Source organism: Rhodnius prolixus, unplaced genomic scaffold (assembly GCF_049639745.1).
Source record: "Rhodnius prolixus isolate KJV_2025 unplaced genomic scaffold, Rpr scaffold_6, whole genome shotgun sequence".
Classification (NCBI taxonomy): domain Eukaryota; kingdom Metazoa; phylum Arthropoda; class Insecta; order Hemiptera; family Reduviidae; genus Rhodnius; species Rhodnius prolixus.
The window spans coordinates 43242604-43265288 of NW_027411634.1; the positions used below are offsets into that span (position 1 = coordinate 43242604).

The 22685-nt window shown below is 30.7% G+C and overlaps 1 protein-coding gene and 1 long non-coding RNA gene across 3 annotated transcripts in view; one reads left to right on the plus strand and one right to left on the minus strand.

The window, feature by feature from the left end:
• Positions 1-3217: 3217 nt before the first annotated feature.
• Positions 3218-8288, minus strand: LOC141461183 (uncharacterized). 2 transcript variants are annotated; one of them, XR_012462641.1, is made up of 3 exons: positions 7754-8288; positions 3785-4843; positions 3218-3624 (listed from the first exon to the last, which is right to left on the minus strand). It is a non-coding gene; the product is annotated as an uncharacterized lncRNA (long non-coding RNA). The 2 variants fall into 2 exon arrangements; XR_012462642.1 differs by lacking the exon at positions 7754-8288 and having other exon boundaries at positions 3785-3914; positions 4466-6197.
• A 94-nt stretch (positions 8289-8382) lies between these two features.
• Positions 8383-22685, plus strand: part of Nup154 (nuclear pore complex protein Nup154) — a 71439-nt gene continuing 57136 nt past the window's right edge. Inside the window, exons 1-10 of the mRNA XM_074141977.1 lie at positions 8383-8605; positions 8740-8935; positions 9027-9161; positions 10204-10300; positions 10387-10550; positions 10698-10846; positions 11212-11471; positions 11547-11809; positions 12716-12859; positions 13147-13274. Of these exons, the coding sequence (XP_073998078.1) occupies positions 8567-8605; positions 8740-8935; positions 9027-9161; positions 10204-10300; positions 10387-10550; positions 10698-10846; positions 11212-11471; positions 11547-11809; positions 12716-12859; positions 13147-13274 (1575 nt within the window). The 5' untranslated portion in view covers positions 8383-8566. The remainder of the gene's footprint in view (positions 8606-8739; positions 8936-9026; positions 9162-10203; positions 10301-10386; positions 10551-10697; positions 10847-11211; positions 11472-11546; positions 11810-12715; positions 12860-13146; positions 13275-22685) is intronic.

Consider the following 22685-nt stretch of genomic DNA (forward strand, 5'->3'; position numbering starts at 1 on the left):
AGTGCTTTAACCTACGTATACGAGTATATATAATTTACCTCAGTTACATAAATAATAATTATACTTTTTTGTTTTCTTTTTTTGGCATTGGCTTTCGCCTTACAGCCAGCATCGTCTAGGTGTTTATCACTAGAATATCACTCACTCTCCATTCTTACTTATAAATACATTCCCTTCACACATTCATCCCTCTACTGTATACCGCTATTTACATACAAACGTACAACTAATGGATGGATCAGTACTCTATATTCCTGCCAACCTTATGGCTTAACCGAAATTAAAATCACCATAATCCTTCTCTAATCATTTTCTTCCATACCTTCTATAACTTTATACTTATCTTTCTCTCTCTCTCTCAGTGGCACTACAACCCAATTAGTTGGGTCCTGGCCTCCTTGATCTTGCAATAATTATGCATACACTCGTATGTAATACACTTACTAACAAAATAAGATGTAGTTACAAAATCACAAACAGAAAACTTACTTTTAAATTCATTCAAAAACGATAAGAGAAATTCATGTGTTGTGAATTTAATTAATTCCAATCTTTATCGGGATTATCACGATTTTGACTCCAAATTTGACTGATATGTACGTTAGAATCAGATAGTTCCTTTACAACTTTTTTCTCCATAAAAAAATAGAATATTCCAGGGAAAGCGGGACTATGTTTTCTCACAAAGTCGCTTCAGTGCAGTGAACCTACTTCATGCATTTTCTACGTTTAACCGAATTGCCTAACAGGTTATTAGTTTACATTGATTTAAACAGGTTTCACTGCTTTTATTCTAAACCTTGCTCATGTACTGAAAAGTGGTTGCGTTTTATTAGCTGGAGTGACCACAACGATTAGTTATGATCAACTAATTGAATTTAAATTCGCCGGAAAAGATGTTCTTAAACTGCCACATTCTTCTCTCCATAAACACAATCTCCACACCTGTGGAGATGTCAACTGCAGTTATGCAATACAATTACATTTTCAGTGATCCTATTCTTCTAAAGAATTCTTCTATTTTCACCCTGAAGAGAAGATAAAAACCCTGCTCATCATTGAGGTACGAACAGGACGTTCGAAACCTATGTGGCTTTCCACCTTCAGCAATTGACTGGAGTTTGTGAGTAAATACGGATCCAGGAAGACCCAGGATACCAGAGCAGTTAATCTACAGGATTAGCTAACGATTCTAGTTTGCTACTATGAATAACAGAACTTAAGGCAGAGACAGGAGAATTGTGCACCAACCAAAGCATTAAAAGTCCTCTGGGGTTTCCACTGGCAGAGATGTAAGGGAGCTTAAACTTCTTCTCAGAGAAATATAAGCTCCTTTGGAGGCTTTAGGAACCCATATATCCTCCTGAAGAACAGTTTTGAACCCCTATTTCGCAATTCTGAACCATATCAGGGATTTCGTCCGTCATAGCATGCCTGTTTGTGATTCTCACCACAAAAAATTTCGGGTTTCATCCATCTTAAGAGATTGAATCATCAGGTTTTTGTTACAGTATTTACAACATTTAAAATTTTACTGATTTTTTTTATTTGTCCATGTTTGTTCAGATTTTAGCATTAAAATTTATTATTTACCTGCCAGCCTGCTCCAATAATATTATTAATGCAATAATATTATTAACTGTGCAAGAACTTTCACGTACTTTCTCTCTCTGTACTGTGAACTGTAGGCCAACTTGTTTAATCAGAATAGAAATTCTGTTTTAAAAAACTGAGATAGGATTGCGGAAAGGTCGGCCCCTGATCAGTAAACATATAACCAACCACAATAAGAACAAAAATTAAAGTAAAAATAAAAAAAAGCATATAACCTTCTGAGGAAACCGGTAGAGATTTTATAAAGTTTATCTCACAATTTACGAATTAGTCTTTACGATTTTGTTTTGACGTAACACATCGCAGGTGGTGTGTAGGGCAGCCAAGGGCAACATTTACTTACAATTCACTTCTGTTGACATTAATATTGTAGGAAATTCTGATTTATTGATGATTCGAAGACAGTTTAATCAATCCTATCGAATGAAAGTAAATTATTTTTTATTTATTTATTTAATTAAAGGCGAGCAAACATTTGAGGTCACTGGCCTCTAGACAGTGGTCAGTGATCAGTAAGAAGATCCTAGAAAGTGAAAATGTTAGGGTCTGTTACTGATCTATAGGAGTCGATGCCTGGATCTCCGCGTAGGGATCCAGATCGCCAATCACTCAGCTATTCTCTAATCTTGAAAACCAAATAGTTATCAATATTGTTGATGTTATAATTCTGACAATTATAAGAGGGCCTATATTGCAAGACATAAAATCATCTTTTATCTTGACACTCCATCTGTTTACAAAGTTGCTTTGAAAATAAAACGATTTGAAATAGTTGGAACATCCACCCCATTTGGCACCCTATAATAACTTCCCAAATCTAAAAAACCTTGTGGCTGATTGTTTTAAGTCAAATGAAGAGGTGAGTACAGCCCAAAATCGGTATTGACACACTTCCAGGACAGCACATCTGAGATGGACTCTAAAGATTGAAAAACGCGTTGGACGAAGTATACTGAACTAAAAGGGTACCAAGTATAGAACCGAACTTTTAGAAAGCTATCTTCACTGGTAGCCGAAAACGTTTCACGTCTCAAGATAGTAGTTAGCAGAGCTGGACAGTATCATCATATACTAGACTTTCCTCTCTTCCGAGCTATTTCCATCCATTATTATTGATTGGGTCACTACAGCCAAATACTACATTTCCGGCTTCGGCATAAAGGAAAACAATTATTCCAGTGAAAACATAATTTCGAAAATAATGCTACCTCTTACAGCCTGCCTTTGATTCAAAAACAACGAAAAAGAAGGCTCAAATGTGCGAAATTAAAAACACAAAAACTTCCAGTTGTCGAATGTATAGGAATTGGTATTCACGAATTGGGCGAAAAAGAAGCACTCTCAATTATCTCTTAATTAATTCTGTTTAGATGTTTGTTTTGAAATCTGGATTTTATTTCATCCGTCAAATCATAACAACTAGTTGAGCTTACGAAAATAATGAAATTAATTTAGTCTGAAAGATACCGATTTGGAGATACCCAGAAGTAAACTAACCTTGTCACTTCATGGGAGGTTACTATTTAGTTCAATATAGTTTAATTTTTTCTTTTACTTTCATTTATATTTTTTGTTTTAAATTATATAAAAACAGTAACTCGCTACTAATTTTAAGTTTATTAGACAAATTATACAGGTATTTTTGGTGCGTCAACGCAAGGCTATAGTTATCTGTGGCCATCTAGGCGAAGTTTTTATTACTATTTTTTTATATCCTACATTTTATTAAATCAATGATTAATATGTTCTTAATAACAAAAAAAAAAAAGTTTAAAATACAAAAATTAATTATTAGTGCTAAAAACAAATTTAAATAAGATGTACATACATTTAAAAAAAATAAGGACCTCATTGCCGAGCAGTTAAGGCCAAGACCGCATTAATAAGATGATTTGTAGTACCCATTTCCTGTCTAAGCTTTGGATTTTATTTCATCTGTCAAATGAAACAATGTTCGGTTAGCTCTCTGCTTCCATTACATATAGTCGGTATCGGTAGTGGACGTAAAGCCTGCTAAGAAAAAAGGCATTAATTTTTTTTTTATATTAATAAATAATATATAACAATTACAATAATAATCAATGCAAACATGATATTCATAATGCAATATGTTATGTTGCATGTCATACTATAATTAGAATAAACTTCAAGAGGTAAGAGATTAGCTCACTATTTACTGGTTAGTGTCTTGTTTCGAGTTCAGCTTGCCCTTAGACTTTAACTTAGTGAGGAGCCTCTTACATCCTTAGATGAAACAAGAGACCACCGTCCGGAGGCAGGCAACACGCTGTAAAAGGTTCCTGGCACCAATGACGTCCGGAATTATAAAAATATAGTGCACATACAAACTACTACTCTCAAACATTTATTTAAATGTTTCGGTCAAATTTAATTCTTATCAATTTAGAAAGATCCCTCCTCACATAACAACCCTTGATCTTATTTTTGGAAAAAATGTCAAGTAAAAGAAGATTCATGTGTTTGAAATCATTATTCAAAGTTGAAAAAAAATCACATGAACCATTTTTGAGAAAATCCTAAAAAACTTAAAAATCGATTCATTAAAAAGATACTTTCGGTTGACTAATATCGACCTAAACCGTGTTGAAATATCCTCTGTTGGCACCTAAGCTAAATACTAATTTTGAAGTTTCTGCTTTATGTCTGGTTACATGTACTCATCTATTATTAGTAAAGACACAATCTCAAGAGATCTCAAAACAGATATGAAAACAAAAAATCTAAAATCTGCTCGATCACAATACTCTTCACTTACTGTGGTAGGGAAATTGAAAATAAATAAATAACTCAATCCATGCATATTATTAAAGATAACAAGTGTTTCAAATACCTATTATTCATAAATATCACTAATTAAGCAGGTACTCCTTCGCGATGCACTCACGTGGACTATCTTCTCCAAAAGAAGCTACAAGCTTCAACAATGTGCAGCCTCAAATTAGTTGGTTTGTACACATCTGATTACAAGGACAGTAGGATGAGACTATAATATGCAACGTGTGCAGTTGCTGTTTGTAAGGACGTGTCCTGTTAGGATTGGGTTAGTCAGTAGATTTTGTTTCTGTCTTAAGCAGACCTTGCAATTATTTTTTTAAAAATAAGACTCTCTTTTTGGGAGCTTGGCAGTGAAAGTTTTCAGTTTTCATTGTTTCTCCTTTTTAGTTCTTGAAAGTCCCGTTGCTGAAAGTTGCTGCTCCTTCTGCATCAGCTACACATCCAAAGACCAATTTGTAAAAATATTTTCTTGAACTCAGATACCTCAAAACGGAAATTTCCAATGAAAATTCGAAGTATCCAATCTGCGCGTTCAGTACATCTTCTCTTTTTAGAGTATGCGGAAGTAAAATATACAATAAAATAAAAGATTAATAGATAATACAAAAATTATCAAAGGTGAAATGTGTAAAAATATGTGATGAAGATAAAAAAATTATACATATATAATAATATAAAACAAGTTATTAAATAAGTTACTAAAGTAGAATCATGAGAATTAAAAATTTATCAGGTGATAGAGAATGGAGTCAGGGAACAAATGTTGAACATGCATTCGAAATGAATACTCCTTAACAAAAACTTACAGTTTAAAATGTTAAGTATAAGGGTTGATTAAACGCCAAAATGTACACAAATCAGCAAGTACCCATCATTTCATTTATACTTCATTGATATGATTTAAGTAATTTTACTGCATTAACTTTTCCTTCACATTTTTAGAATTTATTAGATGTCACAGACCCTTATGCTGGCCATTTTCATCTACAAAATATTTGTTCTAGACTGTAGATTGTAATATCTATTTATCTATAATAATCAAACTATTAATTACAGGTTAAAAAGAAAAAAAAAATTAGGGTAAAGATTTCAAAAACTTTTTTAAAAAAAAGTTTACACCAACATACATTAAAGATTTCATTTTATTTATTTTTATTTTTAAATAAAAATCGTCGTTTTAAGTTCATTCTTCGATTAAAGTAATTGTTATTTTATGAAGTAGTCAAACGTTCATAATAATAGGTAATAATTATCTGGCTTTATCGCAAATAATATAGTTTTCTTCAATTACATTCTCAAGCTAGATATTCTTCCCACAATGTTGTATATATGTAATATAAAATAAATAAGATTTGCATATTTTTAGGACAGCTAATTATTCCAGTATTTTACTATAAGTAAAATTAGGGGGACTAAATTAAATTACAATTGAGAAATGAATAATTATTGTTGAATAATCTACTTGTTATTAAGTGTGTGTTATTTGTGCTCACGAATATTTCGGTAAGACGAATTCAAGACTGAAATATTGTTTTAAATCCTTCGTGATTCAAATTTAAACAGTGGCTGACTCTGACTTTGTCTTTTTCTACTTTAACATGCATGTATATGTGACTACTCAGAATAATTCAGAACTCATTTTATCATAATTATAACAAAAAAATATTATGAATGAACTGGCCAGCATAAGGGTCTGTGACATCTAATAAATTCTAAAAATGTGAAGGAAAAGTTAATGCAGTAAAATTACTTAAATCATATCAATGAAGTATAAATGAAATGATGGGTACTTGCTGATTTGTGTACATTTTGGCGTTTAATCAACCCTTATACTTAACATTTTAAACTGTAAGTTTTTGTTAAGGAGATTTTTGTACCTTTTGGATAGATTTTTCTTTTTGTCTATTTTGCAAAGTTACATATCTGCTTTACAGATTTTTTTAAAATTTGGTATAAGCAATTCTATCATTATAACCTGATAAGGCGTTAAGTCGGAACCGTAACTACTGTAGAGATCTTTTAAAGAACGATTATAATTGCGGTCCCCAAACCATCCTCAATAACAATTTTTTTGAGAAAGCGTTTTGAATAAAATAGGAAGGTATTTGTACGTAAATAGCAAAATTAAACTGCGATTTCAGTAATTCCTTTTAAGAGGAGCAAGAAAAATAAACTGCGATTACTGGACTTCTCCCTAAAAGGCAAAGATTTTGAATCGAACGACAATTCATTGATGTAAATCGGATCACTCATTGATAATTTTAACGATTGCAGTACTTCCTGTTGGTAGGCGTAAGAGCATGATGGCACTTCACAGCCACGTAGAGGAGCTTTAATCACTTCTTTGTGCTAAATTTTATCAAAATCGGACTAAGCTTTATAGAAATATTGGTAATAATAGTTTTAGAAAGGGCCTTATTTGGGTAGGGCAAACTCCCCTCCTTATGAGGCATGGCGTCGAGACTTTTAAAGTTCAAATCTGTACAAAATTTTGATTCGAATGACACTTTATTCAAGAAAATCGGTTCACGTCTCGATAATTTGAAAGATTGCTATACTTCCCCTTAACAAGTGTAAGAGCTGATCGCCGCTTTAATGTTACGTAGGGGAGCCCTAACCCTATCATCCTACCAAATTTTATCAAAATCGGGCCAAGATTTACAGAGAAATTAGAAATAATAATTTTGGAGGAGGCCTTACATAAAGGGGGCTAACTCCTCTCCCATTCGATGTACAGCGTCGAGACCCCCAAAAGGCACATCTACAAAAAATTCCGAATCGAATGACACCTCATTCATGAAAATCGGTTCACGCGTTTAGGCGGTACGCGGTTTACAAAAAAGGTAACAACAACAACAACAACAACAACAACAACAACAAGAAGAACAACAACAATTTTTGAAAAAGCCGTTTTTGCTCATTTTCGGCAACTTTTTTCTCGAAATCTATTAGATCTATGTTGTTGCAAAAAAATTTCAGTTATAAAGGAGGGTTTGTCCTATAATTTAAAGAAAATTTGGGAATTTTATCTTTTATAGAAAAAGAGAAAAAAATTGTCAAAGTTGGGTGTTTTTCAACGTTACGCTTTTTCCTGCAGTTTTTGATGATCAACCCTTATACAACTGTCCTACCGGACAGTTTTAATTAATTAAAATTATGCTAACAAACTTCTGATCCTGATTATAACCGGACCAAGTAAAACAACTTGCAAAAAACTTAGATCTAAATTTTTTTTTGCTACTTCGAATTACAATATAAACGACAACATGAATAATCTATTGCTGAAATTTGGTCATGATCAGTTAACGGATGATTTAAGTATAATTGTTACTTTTTAATTTACCTGCGCTTTCATGTGGAGATGGTTCAACTTTAATTGTTAGGTACCTCAGTCTATAGCCTGTCTGACAGCCTGCTCGATCTAGGGGATAACCTACGAACCATCCAGACTGGGCCAAATAAACAATATTCAATATATGTATTAAATGAAGCTCGTGAAACTTCAGATTATTAATTAAAAGCAATCCCTTAAAGTTCAAAGCACTTTGATAACTTGATTATGACTGAACCCTGATAATGAATGGAATCATGTTACGGGAAGGTTAGCAGAAGTTGCTCATTTACAATACAGTTTAAATTTGGTACCGGCGCTTTGTATCTCACAGCCTTTTGTAATAACTTCTCTAAGTAATGTTAATGTTAGGATAAACTAAACTAATAAATAGGAATCATGTCTAGCTTAAATTATTTTTTTCTAAGTAATTTTTAAATTTTAATACGATAAAATATTGATGAATTTTTTTTTTATATGTACTAAGTGAAACGTATAGTCATATATTGAATTCATGACTATGTAAAACATTTAAAGATTTTTCTTTATGTTTTAATATTTTGGTTTTTTATGAAAGACATTTTTTAAAGTTTTTCAGTAGCGAAACTGAATTTTATAACGAAACCTGAGATTGAAGCGGGTATTCGTTACCCACCTTACCAGTCGGTTGAGTGTAAGTGGCTAATGGAGTTCGATAGAAGTAAGTAAATGTGGACTCTACTTGTAAAACAGCGCGGAACGCAAGTCATGATTATGTTCATTTACATAAACATGCCATTCGGACAATTTTGATTACAAGTTTCTTGAGTTTAAATATCAAACATTATGAGGAATTCTAACGGATTTTCTAAAGGGCTGGTAACCGTAAGTTTGAATTTTTAAGAAGGATTCTATTGTAACCTGTTTCGTATTTATGTTTTTCAAAGGTGTTGTTTTCAAGATTCTTTATTTCTCTGATACACTTTAAAAAATTATGAACGTTTTGTTTGTACTTATAGGGCTTGATGAATATTAGCAGCTTCGATAGAATGTCGCCGGTTGACATGCACCAGACTACACCTGGTACACCACCTCAACACCAACAAAAGCCCATAGATTCTGTGTTTGATACGTCGGACAAAATGTTAGAAAAATTTATCCAGCAAGATGGAATGTTTCCTCAGCTAATTGATAAAATGCGCATTACTTGTGAAAGTTAGTATTTTGATTCTTACATTGATAAAATCGTAACTTTGTTGGTATTCTAAAATAAATTTTGCTCATTGAAGGTTCTTATTATGATCAGGTGGTGGAACTGCTAGTGGCTTGGATGACTCGGATTACCCATGTCCTACTGATCTACCATCTTTTATGAATATCATTCAGTTGAAGATTATGAACAAAATACCAATACCGCCAGAAATACTGGATCAATGTGGCAGTATCCTTTAAGTTGTCAGTATTTGGTTCTTAAATGAGTTGTGTGAAGTAATGGTGATCATTGCTTTAGAAAATATTGGTTACTGCTGTATCCGGACAATATTTTATTCAGGTGGCATAAATAAATATTGAATGGTGGAATTCTTTAAAACAGGGGTAATTTTACTTTACAGTTAAAGTGAAGTAGTTTTTGGATCGTTCTTAACCATTGTTTCAATTATAAATATCGGAGTGACCTACCGGCAGAACATCTCTGACGTTTTGGTAATCAAAAATAAGTATCTGCAGATGTGTATATGCTAAGTGTAATTTCTTATTTTTGAGATCTCTTATAGAAGTCATCTGTTATTTTTAGTTTAAAATGTTTATATTTTTTAGTTTATTTGGGGAGATTTGTCACTCTTGTTGAAGTGGTAGGTGCCACTAAAATTCTTCTGTGCGCACAACATTCAGTGCTTGATTTTCTTTCTTTTTTAAAGAAAGTTTTTAGGAATACCAGCATTCTAAATAGTGGTGAATTTGCCGTGAGAAGGTCCGATAAAGCCAATTATTTATCGTACGGTTAACTGTTAAATACCAATCTTGGAGTAAGAGTTGTTTCACAATGTATTGTACACAATGTGTCAATAAAAATTCGATTAGAAGTTTATTTAAATGATCAATTTTTTTCTGGTGATGATTTGTGAAGTTACAATTACAACTCATGGCGGTAGCAAAGGCTAACTAGCACCAACTGCTCGGAATTTATTGTGTAGTTTCCTCCAACATTTGGGTTTCTGAATTGTATTTGGGATGCCAAAAACAGTAGGGCCATGTTATACAAATGTAGGCGAGTTAAGCCTTTTCTTAGAACTTGCTTTTAGTTTCAGGAATCCTAAACATTACCATTACATGTTATTCAGAGTAATATTGGGGAAAATACTATTATATATATTTTCTTCTGATAGAGTTCTACCCCTAAACTACCTTAAGTGCGCTTCAGATTAAGAGTACACCCCTAGTAACTTATTTCCGATTTTACCCTCTTAACTTTAAATTTGTAGATATGATTGCTGAAGTGGAAATGGGATTATTTACAGCTATAAACAGAGCTTGGTTAGCGTTTAATAGTGACATCTACATGTGGAATTATGAAACTGGGTGAATAATATTTTTTTAAGTTCATGATGTAGTTTTTACACTTTCATTTCCTTTTGCTTTTCTAATTTAACTTATCATTCTTTCAGAGGTGACATTGCCTATTTTGACAGTCTAAACGATACGATATCTGCTGTTGGTATGGTCACACCGAAGCGCGATGTGTTTCAACCTTGTATACAACAGTTACTTGTGTTGGCCACAATTAAGGAAGTAGTAGTATTTGGAGTTTCCGTTGTAGAAACACCTGATTGTTAGTATTTTGTTATACTTTTTCCATATTCTAAAAAATACAAATGTTCCAATTGTTTGCTAACATTTCCACACTCAGAAACAAAAACATTATTTACTTGCATTTGTACAGTCCAGACTTGCTATTAATAAGTTGATGAATTTACAGTGAAGGTAGGAGGTGAGTTGCAGTTGACGAATGATATTATTTATTCTATCCCGTGTGAAAATGTCACGTTTACCACCATTAAAGGGACAGCCAGCGGTAGAATATTTTTAGGAGGAAGTGATGGAAATTTGTATGAACTCGTATATCAGGTATCTATTGTATATACATAATGATCATTTCTTTAATCGAGTTACATATTCCCATAGAATATTTTAAAGTTGTTGACGTAATATGTGCTCGACGTAATTTATGCACACCTAAAGCTTTGTATTGCAATATCCCGCGCTGCAAATGATGTGCCTTGTATCATTTTATTAGGAAACCACTAAATAACCGCTTAGAATCACATTCTGATTTCTAACGAACCAACGAGCATGTATCCACTGCTGATTTTATCAAACCACCAAACGCCCATTTGCAACTAGTAGTTACATGGCTTTAAATAAATGTACCAAGTCATGTCATACTTAAGCGGTATTTTACTTAATAGTGTAGTGTATGGGAATGATTACAGAAACAGGCAAGCTGGTGGGGCCGCAGATGTAAATTAATGGATCGATCTCGGGGAGTATTGTCGTATTTGATGATGCCGTTCTTCTTTTCTGATGATCCTGTGACTTCAATAGCCGTGGATCCTTCCAGACATATATTGTACGTTCTGCTGAATAGTGGGGGAATCGACGTATACGATCTCGGGGCTAAAGGAGACAGTGTGCACAGGATTGCTTCATTATCACACAATTTGATTTTGCACAGCTGTCTGAACATAGTCAGGTAATTGTTTCCCTTTTCCACTGTGCAATTTTTAAATAAATGATTTCTTATTACAATCTTTAAAATCTATTCCAGAACAGTTCAACACTCACGTATTTTCGACACGTCAGACTTTGCCAAAGTGGTGGCCTTGTGCCCTCTGGAGGAATGTGATTCTGCTCATTTCGGAGTTGTAGGTGTAACAGAAACTGGAGTTAGACTGTATTTCTCGACAGGAAGCCCGCCACCGCACAGACCTTCCTGTTTACAACTGTTACACGTTAGATTCCCGCCTGGTTATTCACCAACATCCTTGGTATTCAAACAGGATAAACTCACCAAAGTGATTCATAAATCTGGTAAATAAATATTTATTTATAATTGTGCTCGTTATAGTGTGTTTTATTATTTTAGTCCCGAAAAATAAGGTTTCATCATAATATATTTTTGAAAACACGCGAGTACTAAACGTATTAAATTTTTTATTTCCTTTTTTCTTTGTCTTTATTTATTTATTCTATTTTTTCTTCATTGGTCCATCTGGAGGCTTCAGTTTGGAGGTATCAGTAATTTTTGTTCGAGGTAGCATGTTCTGTTGTGATTGGTTTCAGTATTACCACATCACCAGGGACTAGAATTTATCAAGTTTTTAAAGCTATTTCACTCCTGCACTGATCAACAAAGTAGAAGTTTTTTTTTAATACATAAAAATATCGCTGTTCCATTTTTCATGGAAATTGCTTTATGTTTCCGAATTTTCTGCAGGCAAATTCTATTGACTATTCATAAAAACGATAACAATAAAAAAAATTTCTCCAAATTTTGTTTCAATATCAAGTTACATTTCAAAAAGTGCGTCTGTCGGACACAAATTGTGGGAACGCTACTTTCACATGACTTACAGCGTGGAAAGTACAATCTTTTATCTTTTATTCAATACAAGTAAAAAATAACATTTATTTTTTCTTACTATTGGGAAGAATGCATCTTTAACACTGATTATTTTTAGTTGCCGTCTGAATTTGAAATTTACAAATTGATGTCAGTAAATTGCTTTAATAATTAAATTTAATTGATTTTTTTTTTCTACTTGCGGTATAGACTTTGCTTAAACAAATAGGAGAAATCAATATTATCCCTGATTAAAATTGATGACTAAAAAATTAAAGACTTTGATTATAAAAAGAGTTTTGGGATTGCAAAATAGAGGTAATTTGTCCTTATTACTCTCCACAAACTTGACATACTTCACAAACGTTTTACAGGATCCTTTATTATGGCTACAACGAATCGTGAAAATTGTCAAGACAAAATTTGGTGTATATCAAGCGATGCATATCCTGTGAAACCTTGTGTATTCATGGAGGATGCCCAGTGTCATCTGATCACGTCTCCAGTTATCAGTATTGGTGAGTGTATTTCGTTATTGAAGGCATTTTATTATTATTATTTTAAAGATTAATGTTTTATAGGCGCTCTAGTTAGAGGCGAGTGCCGCAAAACTAAAATGTAGTGTGATACTGGGCTCGATTCCCGGACTAGGTCTTGTTTTTTATTTATAGGTAATAAAGAGAAATAATGTTTTAAAAGAAATTTATAGTAAAATATGTTTTCACGACCTAATTTAGTAGTAGGTCGAACAGTTCGCCTGAAAAATAAGCGTTATTACTTCTACTTTTTAATATTTTGTTTTTAGGCGAATTGAATACAAATTCTCGGATCTGTGATAATGCGCTTCTGACCGAAAATGGACTTGTGGGAGGTCAATTGCTGGTCTATCAACAAAACTATCCTCCTGATAAATTTGTCATATTGACTCACCAGGTCAGTCAGTATTCCACTATATCTCATCGTATGTGTATAAAATTTACATAGAGGGCGTTTACAAATTCAACGTCTCCGCTTTGTGTGTTCTTTATATATAAATATGTATATATACCTTTAAGATACGGGACGAGTAACTCGCCCAAATATATTTGCTGTTCAACCCTCGGGAAGGCAAACTATCATAACTGCACTACCATAACCGTGTTCTCATTCAATTGTTGGTCGTACTCTTTTTGCTACGGCTTTAAAAGAGAACTGCTAATTCCAAATTAAGAAAATAATAAAATAACCAATTATCAATAATTTAGACATTTATTACGTACAATTACTCAATAAATTGAAACAAATTTTTGTTCTGTTTTTCAAAACAATGCAATCAAAAAGGTTTGCTGTATTATTCCTCTGAAAGGTAGATCAAGTCGCTCTCTTTCTAAGATACAAAAAGTTCTTACTTTTTACCTTACCCACCCATTTTTTCCATATTAATAGTACTAAGATATAAAAAGACAGCAGGATTTGTGCCATTAAAATAAAACAAATCCTGTGATTACTTTCATCAAATGTATAAAATGCTCTATATAGAAAGGATACTATAGTGGGATTTTGGTTTTTGTGTTGTATTATACTTGTAATATACACTATAGTATATTAATATATTATAATTGATATATAAATGTACTATTACTAATCAGATTATTACGGAATTCTAGTCATTTAATGACAAAACTCTTTTCTCCATATAGAAGTAAAATAGAAACCAAAACGGACGAGTAGTTTACAAGATATTTGAAGTTTAAGTTTTCATAGTTTTAAACTAAACCAAACTTTAACGCTCAATATCTCTCTTCCTACCAATCAGATGATTACCATATTTTACTCAATTATACACAATACTAGTCTACATATACTAGTAAAATAGAAAACAAAACAGACGAGTAGTTTAGGAGATATTTGAAGTTTAAGTTTTCATAGTTTTAAACTACACGAAACTTTAACGCTCAATATCTCTCTTCCTACTAATCAGATGATTACCATTATTTGCTCAATTATTCACAATACTAGTCTACATATACGAGTAAAATAGAAACCAAAACGAACGAGTAGTTTACGAGATATTTGAAGTTTAAGTTTTCATAGTTTTAAACTAAACCAAAGTTTAAAGCTCAATATCCCTTTTCCTACTAATCAGATGACTACCATATTTTGCTCAATTATTCACAATACTAGTCTACATATACGAGTAAAATAGAAACCAAAATGGACGAGTAGTTTACGAGATATTTGAAGTTAAAGTTTTCATAGTTTTAAACTAATATCTCTTTTTCTACTAATCAGATGATTACCATATTTTACTCAATTATACACAATACAAGTCTACATTTACTAGTAAAATAGAAACGAAAACGGACGAGTAGTTTACAAGATATTTGAAGTTAAAGTTTTCATAGTTTGAAACTAAACCAAACTTTAACACTCAATATCTCTCTTCCTACTAAACAGATGATTACCATATTTTGCTCAATTATACACAATACTAGTCTACATATACTAGTAAAATAGAAACGAAAACAGACGATTAGTTTACGAGATATTTGAAGTTAAAGTTTTCATAGTTTTAAACTAAACCAAATTTTAACGCTCAATATCTCTCTTCCTACTAATCAGATGATTACCATATTTTACTCAATTATACACAATACTAGTCTACATATACTAGTAAAATAGAAACCAAAACGAACGAGTAGTTTACGAGATATTTGAAGATAAAGTTTTCATAGTTTTAAACTAAACCAATCTTTATCGCACAATATCTCTCTTCCTACCAATTAGATGATTACGATATTTTACTCAATTATACACAATACTAGTCTACATATACTAGTAAAATAGAAACGAAAACAGACGATTAGTTTACGAGATATTTGAAGTTAAAGTTTTCATAGTTTTAGACTAAACCAAATTTTAACGCTCAATATCTCTCTTCCTACCAATCAGATGATTACCATATTTTACTCAATTATACACAATACTAGTCTACATATACTAGTAAAATAGAAACCAAAACGAACGAGTAGTTTACGAGATATTTGAAGATAAAGTTTTCATAGTTTTAAACTAAACCAATCTTTATCGCACAATATCTCTCTTCCTACCAATCAGATGATTACGATATTTTACTCAATTATACACAATACTAGTCTACATATACTAGTAAAATAGAAACGAAAACGGGCGAGTAGTTTACGAGATATTTGAATTAAAAATTTTCATAGTTTTAAACTAAACCAAACATTTACGCTCAATATTTCTCTTCCTACTTATCAGATGATTACGATATTTTACTCAATTATACACAATACTAGTCTACATACACTAGTGAAATAGAAACCAAAATGGACGAGTAGTTTACGAGATATTTGAAGTTATTGTTTTCATAGTTTTAAACTAATATCTCTTTTTCTACTAATCAGATGATTACCATATTTTACTCAATTATACACAATACTAGTCTACATTTAATAGTAAAATAGAAACGAAAACGGACGAGTAGTTTACAAGATATTTGAAGTTAAAGTTTTCATAGTTTGAAACTAAACCAAACTTTAACACTCAATATCTCTCTTCCTACTAAACAGATGATTACCATATTTTGCTCAATTATACACAATACTAGTCTACATATACTAGTAAAATAGAAACGAAAACAGACGATTAGTTTACGAGATATTTGAAGTTAAAGTTTTCATAGTTTTAAACTAAACCAAATTTTAACGCTCAATATCTCTCTTCCTACGAATCAGATGATTACCATATTTTACTCAATTATACACAATACTAGTCTACATATACTAGTGAATTAGAAACAAAACGGACGATTAGTTTACGAGATAATTGAAGTTAAAGTTTTCATAGTTTTAAACTAAACCAAACTTTAACGCTCAATATCTCTCTACCTACCAATCAGATAATTACGATATTTTACTCAATTATACACAATACTAGTCTACATATACTAGTGAATTAGAAACAAAACGGACGATTAGTTTACGAGATAATTGAAGTTAAAGTTTTCATAGTTTTAAACTAAACCAAATTTTAACGCTCAATATCTCTCTTCCTACTAATCAGATGATTACCATATTTTACTCAATTATACACAATACTAGTCCACATATACTAGTAAAATAGAAACCAAAACGGACGAGTAGTTTACGAGATATTTGAAGTTTAAGTTTTCATAGTTCTAAACTAAACCAAAGTTTAAAGCTCAATATCTCTTTTCCTACTAATCAGATGATTACCATATTTTACTCAATTATACACAACAGTAGTCTACATATACGAGTAAAATAGAAACCAAAATGGACGAGTAGTTTACGAGATATTTGAAGTTAATGTTTTCATAGTTTTAAACTAATATCTCTTTTTCTACTAATCAGATGATTACCATATTATACTCAATTATACACAATACTAGTCTACATATACTAGTAAAATAGAAACGAAAACGAACGAGTAGTTTACGAGATATTTGAAGATAAAGTTTTCATAGTTTTAAACTAAACCAATCTTTATCGCACAATATCTCTCTTCCTACCAATCAGATGATTTCGATATTTTACTCAATTATACACAATACTATTCTGCATATACTAGTGAATTAAAAACAAAACGGACGATTAGTTTACGAGATAATTGAAGTTAAAGTTTTCATAGTTTTAAACTAAACCAAACTTTAACGCTCAATATCTCTCTTCCTATTAATCAGATAATTACCATATTTTACTCAATTATACACAATACTAGTCTACATATACTAGTGAATTAGAAACAAAACGGACGATTAGTTTACGAGATAATTGAAGTTAAAGTTTTCATAGTTTTAAACTAAACCAAATTTTAACGCTCAACATCTCTCTTTCTACTAATCAGATGATTACCATATTTTACTCAATTATACACAATACTAGTCTACATATACTAGTAAAATAGAAACCAAAACGAACGAGTAGTTTACGAGATATTTGAAGATAAAGTTTTCATAGTTTTAAACTAAACCAATCTTTATCGCACAATATCTCTCTTCCTACCAATCAGATGATTACGATATTTTACTCAATTATACACAATACTAGTCTACATATACTAGTAAAATAGAAACGAAAACGAACGAGTAGTTTACGAGATATTTGAAGTTAAAGTTTTCATAGTTTTAAACTAAACCAAACTTTAACGCTCAGTATCTCTCTTCCTACTAAGCAGATGATTACGATATTTTACTCAATTATACACAATACTAGTCTACTTATACTAGTAAAATAGAAACCAAAACGAACGAGTAGTTTTCGAGATATTTAAAGTTAAACTTTTAATAGTCTTAAACTAAACCAAACTTTAATGCTCAATATCTCACTTTCTACTAATCAGATAATTACCATATTTTACTCAATTATACACAATACTAGTCTACATATACTAGTAAAATAGAAACCAAAACTAACGAGTAGTTTACTAGATATTTGAAGATAAAGTTTTCATAGTTTTAAACTAAACGAATCTTTATCACACAATATCTCTCTTCCTACTAGTCAGATAATTACCATATTTTACTCAATTATACACAATACTAGTCTACATATACTAGTAAAATAGAAATCAAAACGGAGAGTAATTTACGAGATATTTGATGTTAAAGTTTTCATAGTATTAAACTAATATCACTTTTTCTACTAATCAGATGATTACCATATTTTACTCAATTATACACAATAGTAGTCTACATATACGAGTAAAATAGAAACCAAAATGGACGATTAGTTTACGAGATAATTGAAGTTAAAGTTTTCATAGTTTTAAACTAATATCTCTTTTTCTACTAATCAGATGATTACCATATTTTACTCAATTATACACAATACTAGTCTACATTTACTAGTAAAATAGAAACGAAAACGGACGAGTAGTTTACAAGATATTTGAAGTTAAAGTTTTCATAGTTTGAAACTAAACCAAACTTTAACAATCAATATCTCTCTTCCTACTAAACAGATCATTACCATATTTTGCTCAATTATACACAATACTAGTCTACATATACTAGTAAAATAGAAACGAAAACAGACGATTAGTTTACGAGATATTTGAAGTTAAAGTTTTCATAGTTTTAAACTAAACCAAATTTTAACGCTCAATATCTCTCTTCCTACTAATCAGATGATTACCATATTATACTCAATTATACACAATACTAGTCTGCATATACTAGTAAAATAGAAACGAAAACAGACGATTAGTTTACGAGATATTTGAAGTTAAAGTTTTCATAGTTTTAAACTAAACCAAATTTTAACGCTCAATATCTCTCTTCCTACGAATCAGATAATTACGATATTTTACTCAATTATACACAATACTAGTCCACATATACTAGTAAAATAGAAACCAAAACGGACGAGTAGTTTACGAGATATTTGAAGTTTAAGTTTTCATAGTTCTAAACTAAACCAAAGTTTAAAGCTCAATATCTCTTTTCCTACTAATCAGATGATTACCATATTTTACTCAATTTTACACAACAGTAGTATACATATACGAGTAAAATAGAAACCAAAATGGACGAGTAGTTTACGAGATATTTGAAGTTAATGTTTTCATAGTTTTAAACTAATATCTCTTTTTCTACTAATCAGATGATTACCATATTATACTCAATTATACACAATACTAGTCTACATATACTAGTAAAATAGAAACGAAAACGAACGAGTAGTTTACGAGATATTTGAAGATAAAGTTTTCATAGTTTTAAACTAAACCAATCTTTATCGCACAATATCTCTCTTCCTACCAATCAGATGATTTCGATATTTTACTCAATTATACACAATACTATTCTGCATATACTAGTGAATTAAAAACAAAACGGACGATTAGTTTACGAGATAATTGAAGTTAAAGTTTTCATAGTTTTAAACTAAACCAAACTTTAACGCTCAATATCTCTCTTCCTATTAATCAGATAATTACCATATTTTACTCAATTATACACAATACTAGTCTACATATACTAGTGAATTAGAAAGAAAACGGACGATTAGTTTACGAGATAATTGAAGTTAAAGTTTTCATAGTTTTAAACTAAACCAAATTTTAACACTCAATATCTCTCTTTCTACTAATCAGATGATTACCATATTTTACTCAATTATACACAATACTAGTCTACATATACTAGTAAAATAGAAACCAAAACGAACGAGTAGTTTACGAGATATTTGAAGATAAAGTTTTCATAGTTTTAAACTAAACCAATCTTTATCGCACAATATCTCTCTTCCTACCAATCAGATGATTACGATATTTTACTCAATTATACACAATACTAGTCTACATATACTAGTAAAATAGAAACGAAAACGAACGAGTAGTTTACGAGATATTTGAAGTTAAAGTTTTCATAGTTTTAAACTAAACCAAACTTTAACGCTCAGTATCTCTCTTCCTACTAAGCAGATGATTACGATATTTTACTCAATTATACACAATACTAGTCTTCTTATACTAGTAAAATAGAAACCAAAACGAACGAGTAGTTTTCGAGATATTTAAAGTTAAAGTTTTAATAGTCTTAAACTAAACCAAACTTTAATGCTCAATATCTCACTTTCTACTAATCAGATAATTACCATATTTTACTCAATTATACACAATACTAGTCTACATATACTAGTAAAATAGAAACCAAAACTAACGAGTAGTTTACTAGATATTTGAAGATAAAGTTTTCATAGTTTTAAACTAAACGAATCTTTATCACACAATATCTCTCTTCCTACTAGTCAGATAATTACCATATTTTACTCAATTATACACAATACTAGTCTACATATACTAGTAAAATAGAAATCAAAACGGAGAGTAATTTACGAGATATTTGATGTTAAAGTTTTCATAGTATTAAACTAATATCACTTTTTCTACTAATCAGATGATTACCATATTTTACTCAATTATACACAATAGTAGTCTACATATACGAGTAAAATAGAAACCAAAATGGACGATTAGTTTACGAGATAATTGAAGTTAAAGTTTTCATAGTTTTAAACTAATATCTCTTTTTCTACTAATCAGATGATTACCATATTTTACTCAATTATACACAATACTAGTCTACATTTACTAGTAAAATAGAAACGAAAACGGACGAGTAGTTTACAAGATATTTGAAGTTAAAGTTTTCATAGTTTTAAACTAAACCAATCTTTATCGCACAATATCTCTCTTCCTACCAATCAGATGATTTCGATATTTTACTCAATTATACACAATACTATTCTGCATATACTAGTGAATTAAAAACAAAACGGACGATTAGTTTACGAGATAATTGAAGTTAAAGTTTTCATAGTTTTAAACTAAACCAAACTTTAACGCTCAATATCTCTCTTCCTATTAATCAGATAATTACCATATTTTACTCAATTATACACAATACTAGTCTACATATACTAGTGAATTAGAAACAAAACGGACGATTAGTTTACGAGATAATTGAAGTTAAAGTTTTCATAGTTTTAAACTAAACCAAATTTTAACGCTCAATATCTCTCTTTCTACTAATCAGATGATTACCATATTTTACTCAATTATACACAATACTAGTCTACATATACTAGTAAAATAGAAACCAAAACGAACGAGTAGTTTACGAGATATTTGAAGATAAAGTTTTCATAGTTTTAAACTAAACCAATCTTTATCGCACAATATCTCTCTTCCTACCAATCAGATGATTACGATATTTTGCTCAATTATACACAATACTAGTCTACATATACTAGTAAAATAGAAACGAAAACGATCGAGTAGTTTACGAGATATTTGAAGTTAAAGTTTTCATAGTTTTAAACTAAACCAAACTTTAACGCTCAGTATCTCTCTTCCTACTAAGCAGATGATTACGATATTTTACTCAATTATACACAATACTAGTCTACTTATACTAGTAAAATAGAAACCAAAACGAACGAGTAGTTTTCGAGATATTTAAAGTTAAAGTTTTAATAGTCTTAAACTAAACCAAACTTTAATGCTCAATATCTCACTTTCTACTAATCAGATAATTACCATATTTTACTCAATTATACACAATACTAGTCTACATATACTAGTAAAATAGAAACCAAAACTAACGAGTAGTTTACTAGATATTTGAAGATAAAGTTTTCATAGTTTTAAACTAAACGAATCTTTATCACACAATATCTCTCTTCCTACTAGTCAGATAATTACCATATTTTACTCAATTATACACAATACTAGTCTACATATACTAGTAAAATAGAAATCAAAACGGAGAGTAATTTACGAGATATTTGATGTTAAAGTTTTCATAGTATTAAACTAATATCACTTTTTCTACTAATCAGATGATTACCATATTTTACTCAATTATACACAATAGTAGTCTACATATACGAGTAAAATAGAAACCAAAATGGACGATTAGTTTACGAGATAATTGAAGTTAAAGTTTTCATAGTTTTAAACTAATATCTCTTTTTCTACTAATCAGTTGATTACCATATTTTACTCAATTATACACAATACTAGTCTACATTTACTAGTAAAATAGAAACGAAAACGGACGAGTAGTTTACAAGATATTTGAAGTTAAAGTTTTCATAGTTTGAAACTAAACCAAACTTTAACACTCAATATCTCTCTTCCTACTAAACAGATGATTACCATATTTTGCTCAATTATACACAATACTAGTCTACATATACTAGTAAAATAGAAACGAATACAGACGATTAGTTTACAAGATATTTGAAGTTAAAGTTTTCATAGTTTGAAACTAAACCAAACATTTACGCTCAATATTTCTCTTCCTACTTATCAGATGATTACGATATTTTACTCAATTATACACAATACTAGTCTACATACACTAGTGAAATAGAAACCAAAATGGACGAGTAGTTTACGAGATATTTGAAGTTATTGTTTTCATAGTTTTAAACTAAACCAATCTTTATCGCACAATATCTCTCTTCCTACCAATCAGATGATTTCGATATTTTACTCAATTATACACAATACTATTCTGCATATACTAGTGAATTAAAAACAAAACGGACGATTAGTTTACGAGATAATTGAAGTTAAAGTTTTCATAGTTTTAAACTAAACCAAACTTTAACGCTCAATATCTCTCTACCTACCAATCAGATAATTACGATATTTTACTCAATTATACACAATACTAGTCCACATATACTAGTAAAATAGAAACCAAAACGGACGAGTAGTTTACGAGATATTTGAAGTTTAAGTTTTCATAGTTCTAAACTAAACCAAAGTTTAAAGCTCAATATCTCTTTTCCTACTAATCAGATGATT